Raw genomic sequence first — 20,318 nt, 5'->3', positions numbered from 1 at the left:
AAGATCCTGAAGTCACTTCCAGGGCCAGTCCCTTCTTTCACAGACTTATTGGGAAAGGACGTTTTGACCCCTAGAAAACACCCAGCAAATGGCCAGGCGCAGCCCAGGCTTCTCCAGGCAGGGCCACAGCTGTGCGGGGCTCTCCCTCTGCCATCCAGGGCTTGTCAATGGTGCCCTTCATTTGCATATCAATTCTCTCGCATGATTAATATGTATTTATTGACCAGGAGGCCTTCCCAACCTAGGACAAAGAGAGACCAGCAGTTCTCTTTTTCGAGAGGCCAGCCATACTCTCCTGGTAGCACTGACAGTTGTATGGGAGCATAGTTCTTTCCCCTCGGATGTGGAGGACAGAGCAGAGGGAGATGAAAACAGAACTGAGCAATTGAGCACTGGAAGCTCAAGCCACCTCTCTCCTCCTTCCCCATATGATCATCCGGGTTCATTGCCTGCCACCCCAACCGGTTCTTGAAGAGCCAGAAGGTGAGGGCCCCTGTCCCCAAGCTTGGGGGTTTGGACCTCTTCCCAAGGCCTGGCCTGGTTGGAAATCCTGATATCTGAGCTGAGACCCCTGCCTCCTTACAATCCCACCAAGGAGTAGAATGGAGCTGCACCCCAAGCATCTCCCATGCTACTTTCATGAATGTTTTATCTACTCAGGTGAACGTCACATCTCCCAGACTGACATGCGCAAGTTTTATTTATTAAACAGCAAACTCCAGCTTTAAAAAAAGATCAGCCTTATGTCTCCCAATAAAGACAAGCAACTTTTTCTTTTTGGCACCCATGACTCTCCCACACACACCCAGAGGAATAAATAAATGATAGATAGCATAGATAGATAGATAGATAGATAGATAGATAGATAGATACATACATACATACATACATACATACATACAGCAAGCTTAGATGGTCCAGTGGTGGCATAAACCTTCATTTTCTTAGTGTACGTGCATGTGTGTTTGTGTACATAAGTGTGTGAGCATGTGTATTTCTGTATTCATGTGTGTGTGAACATTTGTTATGTGTGAGCATTTACAGGTGTAGGCCCAAAGTCAACATCAAGTGTCTTCCCTAATCCCTCCTCATTTACTTCTGAGACAGAACCTCTTGCCGAAAGTGGAGCTTCCAGTCTGCCTGGACTGGGTGGTCATAGAGTCCCAGGGACTCTCCTGTCTCTGCCTCACTGCACTGGGATTGAAGGCATCTCGGGCTTTTTGTGTTTAGGCACTGGGGGCCAAACTCAGGTCCTCATGCTTATGTGGCAAGCACATTGCCAGCTTCACCATCTCCCCAGCAATGGTGAATTCACTGTCTCTCTGGATGTCAGCGACAAAGCTGTAGACAAGTTCAGAAATTGTGGGGAAGATTATAATAACTCTTATTTGCCCTGGTGCCAGAGATCCTGAGTCAAACAACCCAAGAATTGTTTTGTTGTCATTCTTTCGTGTTATTTTTAACATGATTCTACCTGGTCCTGGGACTTGCTCAGTTGGATAGTTGGAGAGTCTAGACTTTATGTGTGTGAAATTCGTTACCCCCAAAAGAGGCTTACAGTTTGTAGTCTAGAGTTCCCAAGTATGAAAAGCCAGCTCTCTTTTATAAAACCTTGACTATAGAAAAGCAGGACGAAAGGGACCTTCCTTGAAGTTGAACTAACTCGTTCTCAGCCTCTGCTTTAAGTACTACAACTTCTGGGTGGACACACACCACCGTGGGCTTAGATTGAACACTGACTGGCAAGACTCAGTCATTTTTCAGCTCAGAGCCAGCTCTGAGTTCTTCCTCAGGGAGTTTGTATCCACCATTGCATAAAGAGTGTTCATTGAGAACAAACTCACCCAAGTTCTAGCGTATTTGGGCACACATGTATAGGAGTTGCTACTCTGTGGCAAACAGAGGACAATCTCAAGTACTGTTTCTCAGCTGCCACCCACCTTGTTTCATGAGACAGGGTCTCCTACTTTTCTGGAGCTAACCCAGCAGGCTGGGCGGGTCTGGGAGAGAGCCTCCGGAATCCACCTATCTCTACTTCCCCAGCATTGGGATTATGAAACAAGCACAAACCACCATACTGAGCTCTTTCTTCTTTTCTTCCTTCCTTTTATGTGGGTTCTGGGGATTGAAGGTCTTGTGCTGCGAGGCAAGCACGTTATTGACTGTTCTATCTCCCCAGTTCCCATTTTGCTTTAAAGAAAATTACAGAGTGCAGAATGTAGTTCAGTAGGAGAGGACTTGCCTAGCGTAAAAGAGATATGGATTTCAGTTACACAATTAGAAAAACAAAATAACAAAATCCAACTAAAAGGGAGTCCTATCCCTTACCTACATATCACCAGACTCTTGGGCTTTGGTGGCACAGGGTTCACTGGGTACTCTGGCCACCAATCTGTTCATGTCTACAGTCTGCTCTAGGAAGAACGAGAGAGGGCAGTTTCAATAGCACCATGTCTGTTTGTGTGTCTTCCGTTTAACTGCATCATTTTCACTAAAACTGCGCATAAACGCATCTCAGGAAGAGGCTGAGAATTCCAAGAACATAAACTTTACAAACTGCAATGGTGAATTGACTATAAGTAATTAAACAGAAAAATGGTCCAGGAGGATATTTCAAATTTCTTCCCAAGTCATGCTCATATACAAATGTAATGCTTATGATTTTATTGCTATTTTGTTTTGTTTTGCTCTGGCTGTCCTGGCCTCAGACTCAGAGATCTGCCTGCCTCTGCCTCCTGAGTGCTGGGTTTAAAGGTGTGCGCCACTGTGCCAAGCATGCTTATGACTTTTTAAAAAATGGTATCATCTTTAGTAATAACTGAACAACAAAACCACTCCCCCAAACAAATACAGGACCGGGAGTAAGTTCAACGTTGCCTCTCTGGCTTTTATCATTCCTATAAGACACCAGAACAAACAAGTCACTCTATAAACCATACCTGTGTGCCCCATTCCAATGTCTGAAATGCTCGTTCCCCATCACCACACTTCCCCCAGACAATGCATACATTCAAAAGACTTCAAAATCACTTGAGGACTGCCCATGACAACAAAAGGAAGCAAAAAACATCAAGAACAAGCAAAGCTATCTTAAGTTCCAGGAATCCACAGTTCTCCTCCTTGGCAAGCAGTTTGTACACTGAGGAAACTGGTAAGAAGAGTTTCACTCCCTTAGAAGTTAGTTAGTTAGCTGTTAGTGAGCTAGTTAGCTAGCTAGCTAGTTAGCCAGTTAGTTTGTTCGAGACCAGATCTCAGGTAGCACAGGCTGGCTTCAAACTTGTAGCTGAGGATGACTTAGAACTTCTGGCATGCTTTCCTCTACCCCCAAAGGGTGGGACTAAAAGAGTGTACCAACATATCCTGTTCAGGGGCTGCTGGGGGTTGCATCCAGGCTTGCACCAGGATTGTATGTACTAGGCAAGCACTCTAGGTGAGCTGCAGTCTGGCCCTGGAAGCTTTTGATAATCTAAGGTTGATGTACCAAAATACCACTTTTCTTTTTCAGTTTAACAGATCTCAAATTTGACTAGCCCGAACCCACAAAGGTTCCATGGGGAGCAGCCCCTAACCTCATGGAAGATAGGAGGCAGATCCTAGAACTCTTGTGTGCAGGAGTCAAGCACCTAGACAGGACTGTACAAATGCATTAGGCTCATGAAACCATCTGAGCTACTTCATACCCATAGTGGGCAAGCAAATGCAGAACTTGCCACTCTGATGCCTACCTAGATGCCACTCAAAGGTACTCTGTTGAGACCACGTTGAGTAACCAAGCAAGTGAAGAGGACACAGGGGACATTCTTGTCTGGGTGTTTGTCAGCATTAGGGTCTGCACTCTGTTCTCTGGGTTTTCAACTCACTGCCCAGCATCTCTAGCATTGGATGGAGGGTACTTTCTAGATTTGAAAGAAGCATTGGATGCCTCCAGAATTTCTCAACTCATTTCATTTTGCAGGTTATCTATCCAATAAGGCAGCAAAGTACTTTTTGAAGTTTTATTACATTTTACTTCATTTATTTTTATGTGCATATGCATATGGCCGTGGGTGTACAGCGGCTGCACTTGCAGAAGTCAGAGAAGGGCCCTGGAGAAGCTGGCCTGCCCTACTCTGTGAGTCCTGGAGTCACACTCAGGGGGTCAAGCATGGTGGCAACTGACTTTTCCTGCTTTCACACGGAAATCAGTGCGTGATTAAGGAAGATGAGGAAGTTCAGGAAGTTCACAAGATTTCCAGCTCTCCTCCACCCCAGTGCTTCTGTTCCCAATACTGGGTCTTCCCATGAATTCCATGTGACACCCCCTCATTCATCAGCCTGGCTTTCTCTTATGGTGAGACTTCTCCAGACTCCGTGGGGGTCATCGTGTCCTCAAATATACCCCCCTCTGTGTGTGTGGATACAGGTGTGTGTGCCTGTGCTTGTGGAGGCCCAGAGACACCCTCAGCTATTGCTCATCAGACACTGCCCATCTTGTTATTTTGAGGCAGGGTCCCTCACTTGCCACTTGCTAAGGACTTGCCAGGTAGTCTAAACCAACTGCCTGTCTGGGCCTCCTCAACACTGATATTACAAGCATGGTGCCATCATACCTGGCTGTGTTTTGTTTTTAACTTGTACTCTGAAGCTGGAACTTAGATCCTCGTATGCAAAGATATTCTAGATCACCCTGTTTGGCCACTCGGGACCTTTATAGTGGTTAGCCTTGACTAGTGACAAAATAAACCATAATAGGTCAAATTTTCTTGAAAGCTCTAGATAAATCACTAACTGTACAATTAGGGATAATGGGACAATGTCATCTTGGTCCAGAGGTTGACCTTCACACTGGCTTCTACAATACATCTTACTGAGACAAACAGCCGAAGCAGCACTTCACCTTCCTCACAACCTGTGAGCCCGCTAAGGTGACCAGAAGGCTGCTTCCCCCAAAGGTATCTTTGTATTACAAGGGTTTCCAGGTGGCTGGAATGCAGAGACATCCCTGCCCTGGAGTTAATAACACAGTGTCACAAAGGAATTTAAGGTTCAACTCCCACTGGGGTTTCTGACTCTTCCTGCTTCAGACCTCCCTACTGTGTCTCAAAAGAATAAAACTCAGTCATTTGTTTTTAGCTTCTGGAGTCTCCATTATGCCTCCTTGGGAAATAGTCCTAGCAAACTTTGTTACCCAGGTCACAAGAGGAGCCTTGTACAGCAAAAGTTTGGAGGCTCCACAGCTAAAATAACAGAGGGATTTTTTTTTGGAGGGGGATGTCCCAACCATGAAGGTTCCTGTGTGAACTAGGAAAGATGTAAAAGTTGGCCACAGAGGTTTCAACCTTGTGGGCAAGCAAACATAAGGTCCCAGGGCCTGGTGTGGGGTTGGAAAGGGATGTTAATGGGTCAGAAGGTGGATCTGGGGTCCTTCTCCCCATACAATACATAGGAGGTTTCCCTGGATTCCTCCCTAAATAGGGGATGATAAGGTGGGTTTGGAGTGAGGATCACTAGGTAGTCACCCTCACATAATGTGACCAGTTAGCGACTCCTGGTACTAGCTACCACTCTGGCCCACTCCTCCCTGCTCCTCTTGGTGTCTTAGCAGCTGCACTGTGGCTAACTACAGCATGCAGTCTGGGACCTAGACTGCAGACTCCCTTCCAAAGGGAAGCCCACTCAGCAAGGCTCTCCCTGCCCGCTGTGTCTCACAGCCAAGTGAGCTTGTGAAGGCTGAGGTGGCTGAGGATCCGAGACAAGGAACTTGCACACGGGCTTGCATTCCGTTTTCCTGGGCTGTGTTTGCCATTTGCGGGAATAAATGAAGCATTGGTAATCTCTATCAAAGCTTTCACGCTCCATTCTCTGAAACTAAGTTGAAGCTTAGACAGAGAGGAATGGGGGACTTTTAATTTAAAGTAATGATCATTGACACTCTGGCCCTAGGAAGGTCTCTAGGGAAAAAGGGGTCCCTAACTCATTTCTGGGGAAGCTCAGAGGGTGGCCAGACATGCCTTGAGTTTCCAGGATGGGTGGACCACATCCAAAGACTCTTGCAGCTTGCCCAGGAGGAGCGGTGGAGCTAGAAAAGATTAAGGCAGTCAAGCTCCAAAGTAGCCAGTCCAGGAGGAACGAGAGTGAGCCATCTCTAGAGGCCCAGACTTTGCAACCCTACGTTTGGGACAGCATCAACCTTTCCCTTCCTAGGGCAAAAGGCCGAACCATCCCACAACTGCTGACTGCTTTTTCCTAAGCAGGTGATGGTTCTGTTTAGGGTCTGATTTGTCACTGAAGGGTGGGGATTCTGTCCCCCATTCGGAAGTTCTGTCCAAGAAGCTCCTGCAGCATTTGCTATTTTGGATTGAACTTGTCCCAAGGGAACAGATGTCTTTCTATTCTTCATTCTCCCAGCATTTTCTAGATATTTGGAATCTCTCACTTCCAGGCTAGTCTCCAGAAGAGGAAACACTCAGCTTCTTACTTTGCAACTGTCCTCCCAGAAGAAATTCAGAGGCCTGAAGGGGAGTTTAGCCATCCCCTTGCCTCGGTTTTCCTTCTAGGCTTCTTAGCCTCTGCCTTCTGGGAAGACAACAGAAGTCAGGAGGCCAGAAGAGAAGACCAGAGTTCAGTCTGCCAGAGTGAAGCGGAGCATGGAAGGACGCACTCCGCCAGGTTCTGAACCCCACAGTAAATGCAGCGCCCTTCTCTGTAGGACCTAGGTGGAAGGCGCAACTGCAAGGACAAACTGGCTGCATTCGTTTAAAAAAAAAATCTAGGTAAGCCAAAAACCTGCGGGTAAACTTCAGCTGTGTACGGAGCCTGCGTAGCCGTTAGAGAACTGGCCAGACACTTCCAGTGAAACAGGAAAGAGATTTGAAGGTCTCTGCCCAGCAAAGTTTTACTGCAACTAGTGTGGCAGGGGTGGTCTATCTCTTTCATTTCCACCCCCCACCCCCGGCAAAAAAAAAAAAAAACTGGAAAGATTTCCGAAGCGCTCACCTAGTCCGAAGTGAGTCGACAGCCCTTCCCCCAGCCAAACAGCGAGCAAGCACTCTCCTGAGGCGGGCCCATCCGAGGTCGGGTAGAGTCGTGAGCCGGGAGACCGAGCCCGCCAGGTCTGGCCTTTGGGGATTGTTGTTGAGAGTGTGGCGGGTCGTCCAGCCAGGACGTGTTGAAGCAACACAAATAAAACCTAGTTTCCTCAGTCTTGAAGGCCACCCCTCCCCCTACCTTTTTTGACTCTAGGCCTGGCCTCGGTTTCCAGGTCCGGTTTGGGCAACTGCACGATCGCAAAGGTGATTTTCACTATACTCGAGCAGGGCCTCAGCCCCCCCCCCCCAACTTGGAAACACTCCCCTCCCCGAGTCAACTGAGGGCTGAGAATTGCTGGGAATCTTAACAGGTCAGCCCGTCTGCACTGAAGGTCAGTGCCGCGTCCCCAAACGTTCACACGGGAGTGGGAGGGGAAGAGTGCCCCAGAGTTGGACCTCCAGAGGAGCGTCTTTGAGTCTCGGACCGCTGAGCAAAATCAGGAGCTGGGTCGAGCGACCCGTGGAGAGGGAAGGTTGGTGACCAAAGGAACCTTAGGGCGCTTCAGGTAGACAAGGCTCTGTCCCAGCGGCTGAAGGAACCAGGAAGAAGCAGTCCGCCGGCAGGAGGGAGATCTCCGAGGCAAAAGCAGAGACCGTGAACTGAGGGGACTAGCAAGCGACCAGACCCAAAACTGCAAAGAGAAATAAAAGGCAGAGAGAAACTAGGCAAAAGCAAAATGAAACCTACAAAGAAGCGTGGCCTGGGAGAAGCAGGCAGAAGGGAGGAGACTAGAGCCGGCTGGCTGAGTGTCACTCCCAACCCGGATGGGATGAAGGCCCCAGAAAAAGAGCCACTTAGCTCCTTATCAAATGCCAGGTTCCAGCTGTGCAGAAAACCCATCAGTGTAAACGTTAATGAAATTGTGTGAGACCTTTTCTTATCTGTAAAATGGGTATGGTGATATAGATCAATATACAGATACCAGTCTCAAAGGAACATGTGTGGTTGGATGAAGTAAATGCTCTCCGATGTGTTCAATCACCCACCAGTAAGCAGTGAGTATACTGGCAATAATTTAAAAAAAATGCTATGCCTTCTCCTGAATCTGCTCTGCCAGAAGGGCAGGTGTGAAAGGGGTAGAAAGGGTTAGGAGAGGCCGACTGAGGAGGGTGAGCAGGATGGCTTTTTTTCTCCTTCACAATGTTTTGCAGTGGACATCTGGATTTGGGCCCTGTTAATGAAGCTTCTCCCCCAGGACGGAAGATGCTAAGATCTAGAGAGCTCTGGCAGAGGGTCCTCGGGTCCCCTTAACTCCAAGACCAAGGAGTCTCCTGTGGAAAAGTTTTCTGTCTGTTAGGAATCCTGGCCATTTGCAGTAAGGTGACCCAGGAAACCAAAACCCTTGTGCTTCCTGGGTCCTGGGATTCCTCTTCCACAAAGAGAGTCCTTCCTTCCAGCATCTCAGTTCCAGGTACCAGGTGGAATGGAGTGCTTGCTGAGAGTTTCCCATCATGCCACCCTCCTCCACCCAACTCCATCCCCATCACTGAGACAGAGGTGCTTGAATGAGACAGGAAGAAAATTCTTGGTGCTAGTTCCTAAATGTTGGTAGGTTTACACACACACACACACACACACACACACACACACACACACGCACTGTTGAAGACAGGGCTCCTCTGTGGCTCACCCAACTAACAACCCCTCCACTCACTTACTCCACTGCCTAAAGAGTCTGTAACTTTTGAGAATTCTCTTCGGGATGAGAGGTGGGTGAATGTTCAAATATCTACAGTGAGTCTTGTTTTTCCTAAGGTTCACCCCAATCTCTCACCTTCTCAACCTAGGATCCCCCTTCAAAGCACCCTACTTCTGACTCTGTGATAGCAAGGGGAATCTGCTCCACCTTCAGAGTAGTGCCAAAGGCTGCAGGGAAAAGAACACTCCGGAAGTAGGTTCTCTGAAAAATTGCTTGACTCCCATCATTTTGTCCCCTACTTCTCCAGCCTGCTCCATCCCCCCAGAAGGTCCTGCTACCAGTAGGGAGTCTGAGCCTGAGAACCTTAACCCTGCTGCCCTGGGAAACGGGGAAAGCCACCTCACTGCTGATTGCCTTGACTTGCCTTTCCCCTACTCCCAAACAACCCTCTCAGCCCCAGCACTCCCTGGTTGCAACCACACAGAGGCCACAGTTACCTACCCAGGCTAGGAACAAAGCCCACATGTTAGGACTTGGACATATAGTGCTTGTGCCACCACAGTCCTGATGTTGCTGGCCCATATGTTTGCCAGAACCTCATGCCCTGGTCGTGCCCTCAGGCCTACTGTGATCGCACACAGTAGGACATTCATTTGGACAAATGAAGCAAGTGTATTTGTTTTCCACATAGGCACACTTCATACATGTGTATATGTATGTGTAGACACCTGTATGTGTGCCATGTTCTCTTGTGTATTGATAAGACCATGGCTGATGGACTGAGGGCTTTGCTTCCTGCTTGTTGTTTTTCTCAGGTAGACCCTTTCTATCTCAGGAATCTTTTTTCCCACATGCAAAGCAACCCTTTTTTATTCGAGTATTCCTGAGGACCACTCCAAGACTGGTGCTTTATTAAAAGACAGAATGTTTGGGCAGGTGAGCCGAGCAAGGTCACCAGAGCCTCCCACTAGCCCTCTCTTTATTTTATCTTATTTTTGCTTATTTTATTATGAGGCAGAATATGACTGTGTAATTTCCATCAGCCTGGAACTCACTTTGTAGACCAGGTTGGCCTTGAACTAACAGAGATCCTTCTGCCTCTCTGTGTCTTGTGAGCGCTGTGATTAAAAGTGTGCACTACTGTGGGCAAGCCCTCTTTTCATAAATCGTCAGGCTAAGGAGTCTTCCTAGCTGAGCTGAGACATCCGGGGGGAGAGCTGAAACCCCCAGTACTCAAGAGGGACAGGGACAGTGCTCTAACCCAGGGTGGTGGTGGGGATGGGGGAGAGGAGGGAACCAATATGGTCTTCAATATGAACACAGTGTCGTGTTCAGTTTAAACAAGACCAGGCTGCGCAGCAAAGGGGAGGTACTGCTGGCAGTGTGGCCTTCCTGCATGTCTGCCTGTCTTGTCCCAGTTTCATATAGGTGAGCAAATCGCATCATGACTACTGCCAGAGGAATGGCCTGTCTAGGGCATACAAAGAACCAGCCAAGCTGGCCACTGAGCACATCCAGGGCCACCCCAGAGAAGGTCCAGCTCCAGGACAGGCCTTCTTCTGATGCCTCTAGCTCAGAGCAGCCAGTGCTCACCCCTGCCTCAGCACTTTGGTCTCGCTGAGGGCTATGGGGAAAGGGAACTGTTCTAAGGTCCAGAATGGCTTCCCAGATGGCTTCATTCCTGGTGACCGATAGGGCTATGGCAGCTAGAGCCACCCCTCTATATCCCCTCTATACCCTGGGTGGCCCCATTTAGGGGGCCTATAAGTCAAGCACCTGCGTGTACCCACAAACACCAAATAATGATTGTCAGTTGGAGCCTTTATACCCAAAGCACCCCCCAAGCCTAAATAAATATAAGCACAACACACAAGTCAAAACACTCAAACGCACGCCTTCTGCCTCCATGCAGCTTCTCCCTGCCTCTCCATCCTCTCCCTCCCTGCTGCTTCTCTCCCCTCCCCCAAGGAAAAGGACTTTTCAGGGGAAAAAACAGAGACCTTTGCCCTCAAAAAGAGCTCGAGATCGATATTGTTTAGACTCCTGTAGCTTGTATTTCCTTCCAGTCTGAGGAAGATTTAAGTATATGGTTCAATCCAATCTTTAAGGGAGGGGGAGGAAGGGAGAAGATGAGGAAGTTGGGATGGTGTGCTCAGTTCAAGTATTTATCTCGATGTGGCCCCGCTCTTTAATACACAGGCAGCTCGCCAAGCAAGCCCCATAAATCAGAGAAATCAATACCTATTTATGATCATTATTACTTTCTCCTTCTCTCTTTTTAAAAGAAGGGGTGCCAGAGTGAGGTCTGACCAGAGCCCTCCTCCCCTTTCCCCTGCCCCAACCCGGAAGAATGAAAATCGGAAAGGGGAGGGAGAGAGGAGTGGGAGGTCAGTCCTGACCTTGACTACAAGGCTGTATCTTTGAAGTATGGGCCACAAAAAAAAAAAAAAAAAAAAAAAAAAAAAAAAAAAAAAAAAACGCAGGCACAGAGGACCACAAGCTTCGAAGTTCTCAGAGCCCGGTTTCTCCCGCTGAACAATGAAGAAATCTCTATTTGCCCACGTGATTAGGAGATAAAGGGAAATAATGGGTAAGAAATCAAATTACATCACAATACTGCTCCCCCTAGACACTTCGCCAACACACCCAGGAGGTGGAAGAGTGGCCTCTGCTGTCCCTCGTCGTAAAGGGGTGGAGATCTCTTGTCTTTTCCTTTTTTTACTGGGGCCTTCGGGAATGGGACACTTCCTGGAGCTGCTTCTGCAGCTGCCCCTGTCCTAGCTCCTGAAAGAGGTGGCCTCCAGTGCAGTAAGGGACCATGGTGGGGAAAGGAGGAGGCAGAAGAGTCCAATATGTAGCGTTTCAAATGGCAAGGTTCCCTATGGAATTCAGCATCACATCCCCAAGTGCTTCAGGAGGAGATGGGGCCCAGAGCCTGAGCTGGCTGGCATTCCTGACATGACTTCTTCAGCTGAAGGACCTATGGATGCCAAGCTCCCTAAGAGGAAGGAAAACAGACACTGGGAGCTGCCAGAGAAGAGCGTATCTCCCAGCTTCAACTCTGTGCCCAGAGAGCAGCTGAACATCATTGTGTATGAATGACACCCCCCCCCAACAATAGTAACATATAGGGACCCATAGAAATGTCTAATGGACTTCCCACTCCTCTCAAGGCCACCAAATCCCAAGATCCTAAGTCCTGTGCAGAGACTTGCTTGGACCTCTTGGCTTGCTGGGGTATAGTTCTCTGGCCAGGAGTGGGATCATTGGGCCTAATTAGGGGGACTTTTTCAGGGAAAATGTGGGATAACTGGACCATTCTCATTTCTTCCTAAACCAATCCTGAAAAATAAGAGCACCAGGAAATAAACTCTAGAGAAAAGCACAGAGTAGAGGGTCCCCATATTTGCCTAAACCCTGAGTGCACTAGGCAAGCATTCTGACCTGCAAGCACAGACGAAGCCTTGCTTGCACAGGCACCATGAGCTCGCAAATGCCCAACCACGCATCTGACCCGGAGTAACAGTCACTCGGTTGCACAATACAAACATGGGCAGAAGACGCACAAAAGGGGTGGGAACTGAGACTCACCACCATATGTATGTTACACACGCACACAGATATGTATCGACACCTATCCAGCACATTTATCTACATACATATACACAATTGCATATATGTTGCATTCATTTGCATCTAGGAAAAAAAGAGGAAGGTGGAATTCATAATTTATGGAATCCTAAACAAAAGAGAGACGGTAGCCTTTAAGTGGGCTCTTCGTCTCTCTTCTACCACCTAGCCTTTGAAAGCTTCACCCAGTGCCTGTCCTGGAGGGTCGGTCCCAGTCCCAGAGTCACTGACAATTATCCCCAGTGTTCTCTGGGCTGTCCAGGTGTCCAGCTTGTTCTAAGGTCTTTGGTGTGGAATCGCCTCTCCTTGTAATGAGGAAATTGGCAAGGCTTTGTTGGATTTGGGGAAGCGATCTCCATCCTCAGGTTTCCGGTCAGAGAGCCAGGGAGCTGTCGACTTGTGGTGGTCTGGGGGCTTCCAGGCCCAGAACATCATCACAAGCCACACTTTTCTAGCATTCAGGCCTTCGCTTTGCAGTACTGAGACCCTTGCCCAGTGCATCCCATCAGAGCAACCATCTGCCAAGGGGAGTGTCAAGCACAAAGGAAGAGGTGAAGTCCAGGCTGCAGAGAATTTGGGCAACTCAGCAGACCACCTGCCACCATTGCAGGCCCTGGTAAGGCCGCTAGCCTTTGGAGAAGAAAAACCCTCCAGTCAAACTCCCACCAAAAAGGAAAAAAAAAAGGGAGGGAGAAAAAAAGAAAGGAAGAGTAAGGGTGTAGTTTGGTGCCTTGAAGCAGGTTGAACAGGAGGACTCAGTTGGCTGAGCCTGCACAAGCTAAGGGAGCCAAAGGGAGCCAGCTGGAACCGCAGGGGGTGGGGGGTGGTACAGAAGTGTAGGATTGGCCTTTTTGGCTTTTGGGTGCCCTAGAACACATCCAGGAACCAGAGTATGCTCCAGACCAAGGCCATGGCAAATCTGTGCAAAACACTCTGGCATTTGTTGAGTGGTGATGCTTCTGGCCTACCCTGATATTCCCAGAGCTCTGCACCCACCCTGTGTAGTCAGAATGGTAGCCACACAGTTCCTGGACAGGCTCTTCCTCCACCCAACAAAAGAAGAGGGCAGTCAGCAACTCATGAACACAGTGAACATTTTATTTCAGACTACAGGTTTCTGAACATAATAAAATCTTTGGCTTGTAGCGGCGGTTCAGTCTCGCAGTCTGTGGGGTTGTATTTCTCAAGGAGTCTCCAGAAAAGGAAAGGGGTTTAGGAGGACAGACAAAACCAGTGGAAGAATCCTGGGTGGGTAGAGGAGAGGTGAAGGGCAGACACGCAAGGAAACACACTCACACGCACACAAAGAAAAGTCCCAGAGAAACCAGGGCCAGCGTTGGGGGACGGGAGGTACCCAGAGAAGCAAAAACATTCAAAAGATAAAAGCAACGAAAACGAAACTGGGCTGGGGGCAGCAAGTGGGGATAGGGGATAAAATAATTATAATAATTATAATAATTATAACAATAATAATAAATGAGATTAATAAAAATGTCCAGCAAATAGAGATCGCTACACATATTTGTTTTCCTTACCTGAAATTAAATATATACACGGTCGTAAGCAGTTTGGCTAGATAGAGCTTTAAGGAATTCGCAGTTTCGTCTTATACTGTGAGTTAGAGAATAGATGTTTTTTCCCCCATAGCACCTGTCCGAGTCTTTCTCCCATTTCAAAAACCGTTCCATTCCAATGTGAATGTCCACTCGGAGGATTACTTTTTCTCGCTTGCTTTCTCTTTCTTTCCGGTTAATGGTTGATGCCTCCCTTCTTAGCGATCGTCTCTGCATGGCAGCATGGGGCTGGTGAAGGGGCAGCCCCGCGGAGTCAGGAGGTGGCACGGGCGCGGTTTTACCGCGGGCCCCGGGCTGGCCACAACTACTCGCTTTCGTCTTTGTCCTGGACCGTGGTGGTAGAATGGTTGTACAGTCCTTGAGCCATAAGGTGCAGCGCCAGGCCATTCTTGATACCCGTGGCTTTCTTGATCTTAGCACGCTTGTTTTGGAACCAGATCTTGATCTGGGACTCGTTCAGGCTGAGCTCCTGGGCCAAGGTCTGTCGCCGCTGCTCCGTGATGTAGCGGTTTGCCTGGAACTCCGCCTTGAGTCTCTGCAGCTGCTCGGCCGTGAACGCCGTCCGAGGCCGCTTGTCTTCCTTCTCGTTCTTTTTCTTCTTTAGCTTCCTGGTGCGTGGACCTGCAGCGGGGCAGACAGGGCCGGGGAAGGGAGGAAGGGGGTCGGGAGCAGAGGGAGGAGGAGAGGGCAGAGTAAGCTTTGAGAATGGCGGTACGGAGCCCAACATAGGGGTCGCGAGCTTCCAGGGAGATTGTGGAGGCCCGCTGCTAGATACCGCTACCTCTATCGAAGAGCGCTCTCTAAGCAATTGAGATCTCTAGGCCCCCTCTGCACGAGGGATTCAGAAGTCAAAGAGGAATTGCAGGGGGCACCCCACATCCCAGTTCAAGAGAGCTACCAGACTTAGCTCCCAGAACTTCCCAGCCAAGAAGGCCTGAAAAAAGTGGGATGGGGAAAGGAACACAAGAGAGAGTGAGCTTTGGGGGTCCCAACCAGAATAACCTAGACTTAAAAGGTGCCTGAACAGAAATGTCTTCCTAACACTGGAATAAAATGCAGCAGAGAAGGCAGGCCTTGGGGAGAATGACTGGTCTGCTTTGGTTCCTTCCCACTGTATTCTCAGGAACACACACACACACACACACACACAGGACTATGCAAAGCCCCTATCTGATTCTCACCTCTCACCACAGACCCCAGAGAGGACTGGGAATCTGAGCTCACCCAACTATAGTGAATCTGGAGGCCTTCTGCCTTCTTTCCTTTCTGTTTGACTTGAAGGAAGCTCCTTCTGGAAGGGGGCATGACACTGCCTGCCATTTCCTTAATGGGGCTGCCGCCTCTAGTCTATGAGCTTAAGCCCTGGGACATTTTATTCAGCTTCTTAGTTGATGCCAAGAGGAAAAGAAGGACCATTCTGATCCCTGCACATAGGGCAGATGGGGCTGGGGAGGGGAGAAAGGCCTGTTATCTCTCTTCTGAATTTGTTTGCTCCAATTTCGGGGTGCAAATGATTGGGATGACCCTTGTCTTCCCCACCTGTAAGCAAAACAAGGACCATGAGGGAGTGGTGAAGGGACAATCACAGTGGGGACCTGTACTATCACTCCGAGATGACTGAGATGGTCCTGTGTAGGAAGGAAGGCCTTAAGAACGTGCTCCAAGAAGAGGAAGTCTCTCAAATGCTAATGTGTAAGGGTGCTGTGATGTCCAGCCCAGGAGAGAGGCAGGTAGAACAAGGGAGAGAAAGCTAAGCTGCTGGATGGTGTCTGTATGGTTGAAGCCTGCTTCTTGGCCATCTTGTTGGGATGCTGGCATTGAACTCTTGGCCTCAATGATAGCCATGGAGGCCTACGGATTCAAGTGAGGTTACTGCCAAGCCCGTTAATACCTAGAACTTTCTGAAAGGAGGCTCTTTGCATCGTCAAACCTAGTGACCGCTGGACACACTGGGCTCCTGGGTCCTGCAGAGGACAAGCACCTAGTGTCACTAGCTGTTTGTCAAGAGGTGCCCAGGCCTAACTGATTGTAGGAAGAATGTCAACCCCGCGAACTGCCTTTGGAATAAAAATATTTGATTGCTGCCTTTTCTGGCCTATAAAAAGGAAAGGAGCAACGAACAAAGACAAGGCCTGCTCCTGAGCGGGACGGGGCTTTTAGGTGAACCGAGCAGGCAGAGACGGCCCCAAAAATGTACGCATCCTCCAGGAGACTCCGCTGCTAGAGGTGCGTCCGGAGCATGTTGTAGTGTTGTTGTTGTGTGCGTGTGTGCAGAGGCACGGACACTTGTAATAAAATCGTAGCCTCCTGGCCGGCCCGACCCACTCAGCCTGACAGCTCAATCACTCTATCCATCAGGCGAGTCAATCAAAGCAGCTTTTCGGAGGTTCAGGGAGCCCGACGTGTCAATAACGGGGCTCTAGATGGCGGGTGCTGATAGCACGCATCGATCCGCACCGGGCCCGAAGCAGCAAGGCTGCAGGAGACCAACAAGCAGAGAGGTGCCGGTGGCTACCTTTTGCCCGGCCCCCTGGCTGGCTCAATGCTGACAGTGGACCCAAGCCTCCGTTGCTTTCCTCATGGCCCGCGTTGTCCCTTGTCCCCTGCAAGGGGTAGCAGGCCTGAGCCTCCTCTTCCAGGGCCCAGCAACTGTCCGTGGGTAGGTCTTAACCTTTCCTGTGCTCTAGCACACGAAAAGAAAGCAGAAAATTGCCCTAAGACTGGTAGATAGCTACTAAGGGGCAGATTTGTGAGGACAGAGTGAAAGAAAGAAGACACGGCCAAAGGGACAGGGGAACGTTGATTTTCTTGTTCATAGCCCAGCATTCAAGTCTGACCCAGGACTGCTTGCTTCCCTCACCCTAGGCCAGCCAGTTCCAGCGAGTAGTGGGTGCTCACCTTTTTGGCTACACCCTTACTCTACATTCTACCCACGCGGGTTGACTAGCCATACCCGGGCTGGGCGCAAAGAGTCTCTCTCTCTCTCTCTCTCTCTCTCTCTCTCTCTCTCCTCTCCTCTCCTCTCCTCTCCCACTGTATCTGTCTTTATGTAAAAAGAATCGCCACAGAATAATGTCCATAGTGTTTGTTATGAACATAAGGCAAAGATTACTCCTCTGGTCTATTTTCCCATGCCAAAGCCGGCCCCAAGAGGACTAAGGTGGTAGATTGCAGATTCAAGCCAACAGGCCTATCTTTCTGCCAGTTCAAAATACCCTTTCCCTAAAAATTAAATCAATGAGTAATTATATACCTCTCTAAAAGATAATAAGCATAAAACATAAAAAAAACGATCTCAAGACTCAGAGTTCGGAAAACCAAAAAACAGAAACTGGAGCCTCCTGGTCTTGCCAATAGCTAGCTGTAACTTCCCGAGTGGTGGAAAAGGCCAGCACGGCAGAACTGAGCCTATGCGACTGTGGCTAGGACCTGGGGAAGTGGAAGTCAGACGTGAAGTGGGAGCGGTTCAAAATGGGTTTGCTCTCCCCAGAGAGGGGGTTGGAGTTCTGGGGCAGGCCCCCCGGCCAGAGGCATGGTCACTTTACGGCTTGGGCACTCACCAGAAGACGGACGGTCCGAGTAGCGTGTGCAGTAGACCCAGGCGGGCCAAACTAGGGGCTGTTGCGAGTCAGTCTTGACCACCGGCCCACCGTTAGCGGAGCCCATAAGTAGGATCGCCGGGTTGTGTTCCGGGAACTTGGCGCCCTGCGCTCCGGGACTCCCTGCGCTGCCTCCACTGCCGCCGCTGCTGTCCGAAGGCTTCGAAGCTGCTGCTGCCGCCGCCGCCACCGCCGCTGCAGCCGCCGCCGCTGCCGCCGCCGCAGCAGCCGGGTTCCCGGTTTTGGATGCTCCCGCGCTGACGGCGGTCGCGGGCTGGGAGCCGTCGGGCGGGCCACAGTTCGCATCTGGGGCGCACAAGAGCGTGGCAGCGCCCGAAGCTCGCGTGCCCAGCGAGTGGACAGGGTCTCTACCTGCACCAGTCTGGCCTCGGTCACGCTCCACGCGGCTTCCTCCTCCTCCGGAACCTCCTCCGGCTGCAGCCGCCGCCACCAGGAGCTGAGGCAGGGGCTGTTCCTTTTTGCAACCGAAATCGGGCCTTAGGATGTTATCGATGAAAAAGTTGGTGGTGCGGTGCAGCTGGGCCGCGGGCTGTGGCTGGTGAGGAGGCGCCGCGAGATGCTGCGGTGGAGGCGGCGGTGGCGGCGGCGGCGGGGGCGGGGGGTGCGGGGGGAGGTGCGGGTGATGGGCTAGGGGCGGCAGGCAGGGCGCCGCCGGCGGCGACGGGGGCGCGGGCTGCGGGGACACCGGCACGCTGTCTCCATCGCTGCCGCTGCTGCCGCTGGCTCCTGGGCTAAGATTCAGGCTGAGGCCGCCCGGGGCCGCCACCGTCACTACCGCCGCCGCCGCTGCCACCGCGCCGAGGCCCGAGTCGCGCTGACTTTTAGGCTCCGGCTGCTGTTCTTCCATGCTCGGCCGCCCGGCAGCCCTGGCCGCCGCGCCGGCCCCCGCCCCCCGCCGCTCGCTCCCCACCCCACTTTGCCAGCGGGCCCGTGGGGGTGCGCGGAGAGGAAGGAGGCTAGGCGAAGCCTCGGCGAAGGCACAGGGCGGGTGCAGGAGGAAAAAAAGAAAGCCGGGCGTCTGGCCTGGCTCTCGCCCGCTCTGGTGGAGCAGATCTCGCTCTCTCCCTCTTTCTAATTTGTAGACATCCAGATACGGAGAAGACACTCGCTATTTTTTTCTTTCTTTTCTTTCTTTCTTTTTTTCTTTCAGCAAACAGATTTCAGTGATTGGTCTTAGTGGGGGAGTAAACCACAACCCAAAAAGGGGGGGAGAAAAGAAAAAAAGAAGAAAAAATGAATTTTTTTAAAGCTCCAAGAATTTTTTTCTTAAAGGGAAAAATAGTCTTTAAAGTCTACCCATCTTCCTAGGCAGTAGTGAGGGGTTTGACTTCCCCAGTGTCATGCTCAGCTGTGCCCAGAGCGCGAGGCTGGCAGCGCCTTTAATCGCCTTTGCTTTTTTGCAGGGAGAGTGCGTCTCCGCCAGTGCCGGGCTCCTTTTTTCCCCCCCTGAAATCTCTGACAGCTCGGATCTTTGCACAAACTCTCTCGCTTAAAAAAAAAAAATCACCCAGGCACACTTTTTGCCTTCAAACCGGAAGCACGTGAGTCAGGGCCGCACGTGTGCGGGACCAATGGCGAGCCGCGACTCGCGCTGACACTCAGGGCTCGGCCCAATGGGTGCGCGCGGGACTTTGCGGATAAATAATCCGGGGGCGGCGGCCGTGGGTGGAGAGGGGGTGCAGAGACTTAGGCCCCGTAGTCCTCCCGCCCTGCCCCCATCTGTGCCCACTCCCTTCCCCCTCCTTCAGATCCGGACTGAAGAGGGCACGAAGAGAACTAGAATTTTAGGCAGATGGGAGAAGCAACTCCATAACTTGTTGGAGAAATACAGGATTGTGGGTTCGTGAGCGCTGGGGACAGCGACAGGCGGCAGGGACTTGGGTTACTAGGCACCCCTGCCCCCCACCCGCGCACTCCCGAAACATATAGCTCATATTCATTCTCTCTCTCTCTCTCTCTCTCTCTCTCTCTCTCTCTCTCTCTCTCTCTGTGTGTGTGTGTGTGTGTGTGTAGGAATGAAACCAATATCGGGCATGAGAAAAAGACTTAGGGTTGGCTACTTTCAGAGACTCAGTTTGTTTCCCACTAATGGCAAGCCTAAGAGGCCTGCTACACCTTACTGGCACTGCTGCTCTGTGTCACTGACTAGCCACACTGTTTCTGAAGAGATCTGCAACCGTGCCCTTCTCCGGATCATCACCGCCCACAAGCTGCCTGGACGCCGTGGAGCCCTGCCCAGAGGCCACGGAAGAGCCCCAGCTCCAGCTACCCCTTCCTTCCTTGGCTGCGGAGGATTCGGGCTGTCATAGCCCGATAGAATTGTCTCAAGAGAGCCCCAGAGCAGGGCTATGTGTTGTGCCGCCTTACCAAGGCCTGGCTGGATTTGGGTTTCAAGTTAAAGGAAATTTCTGTGTTAGATTTTCCTCCAAAGTAAAAATCAAACCAACAAAACCGCTTCAAATGTTTGCCTTGACAGGTTGAAGATGTGGACAACGGGTTACCCCAATTCTAGGATAGCTGAATTTGACTTGGGGTGGAGCCCCCAAATATTCTCAATACTCCCACGCTCCTATATTCTGGGCTTTTCCTCTTTTTCCTAGAGGAGGTGCCTCAAAAGTTTTCCATAACCAAGTGAAGGGTAGTACTAGGCGTGCGGTGCGGGGGGGGGGGGGGGGGGCGGGCGGATCTGCCTAGGAGCTGTTTTAGAGGGTCGCCTGCCAAGAGGCTGATGAAGCTTTGGTCCAAGAAAGGGGACTTGAGCCCACTGAAAAGGAGACCTTCCCCACC

At 50.6% G+C, this 20,318-nt stretch overlaps 1 protein-coding gene across 1 annotated transcript; it reads right to left on the bottom strand.

Moving 5' to 3' along the window:
• Positions 1–13,420: 13,420 nt before the first annotated feature.
• Positions 13,421–18,989, bottom strand: En1 (engrailed homeobox 1). The gene is made up of 2 exons (XM_041648916.1): positions 17,472–18,989; positions 13,421–14,532 (listed from the first exon to the last, which is right to left on the bottom strand). Exons 1-2 carry the CDS (start codon positions 18,376–18,378, stop codon positions 14,216–14,218), a joined length of 1,224 nt encoding a protein of 407 aa, XP_041504850.1. The 5' UTR covers positions 18,379–18,989; the 3' UTR covers positions 13,421–14,215.
• Between the last annotated feature and the right edge of the window lie 1,329 nt (positions 18,990–20,318).

The sequence above is a fragment of the Microtus oregoni genome, unplaced genomic scaffold, assembly GCF_018167655.1.
Source record: "Microtus oregoni isolate MIOR12 unplaced genomic scaffold, Mior012 000003F_ref0000135, whole genome shotgun sequence".
In the NCBI taxonomy this organism is placed as follows: Eukaryota; Metazoa; Chordata; class Mammalia; order Rodentia; family Cricetidae; genus Microtus; species Microtus oregoni.
Note: the sequence above shows the minus strand (reverse complement) of the source record. Positions and strands in the feature narration are given on the sequence as shown.

Coding starts and splice junctions, on each gene's coding strand:
- En1 (XM_041648916.1), bottom strand. CDS start 18,378: ATGGAAGAACAGCAGCCGGAGCCTAAAAGTCAGCGCGACTCGGGCCTC. Junction 14,533..17,471: donor CTCGGACCGTCCGTCTTCTG/GTGAGTGCCCAA, acceptor GCCCCGCTGCAG/GTCCACGCACCAGGAAGCTA.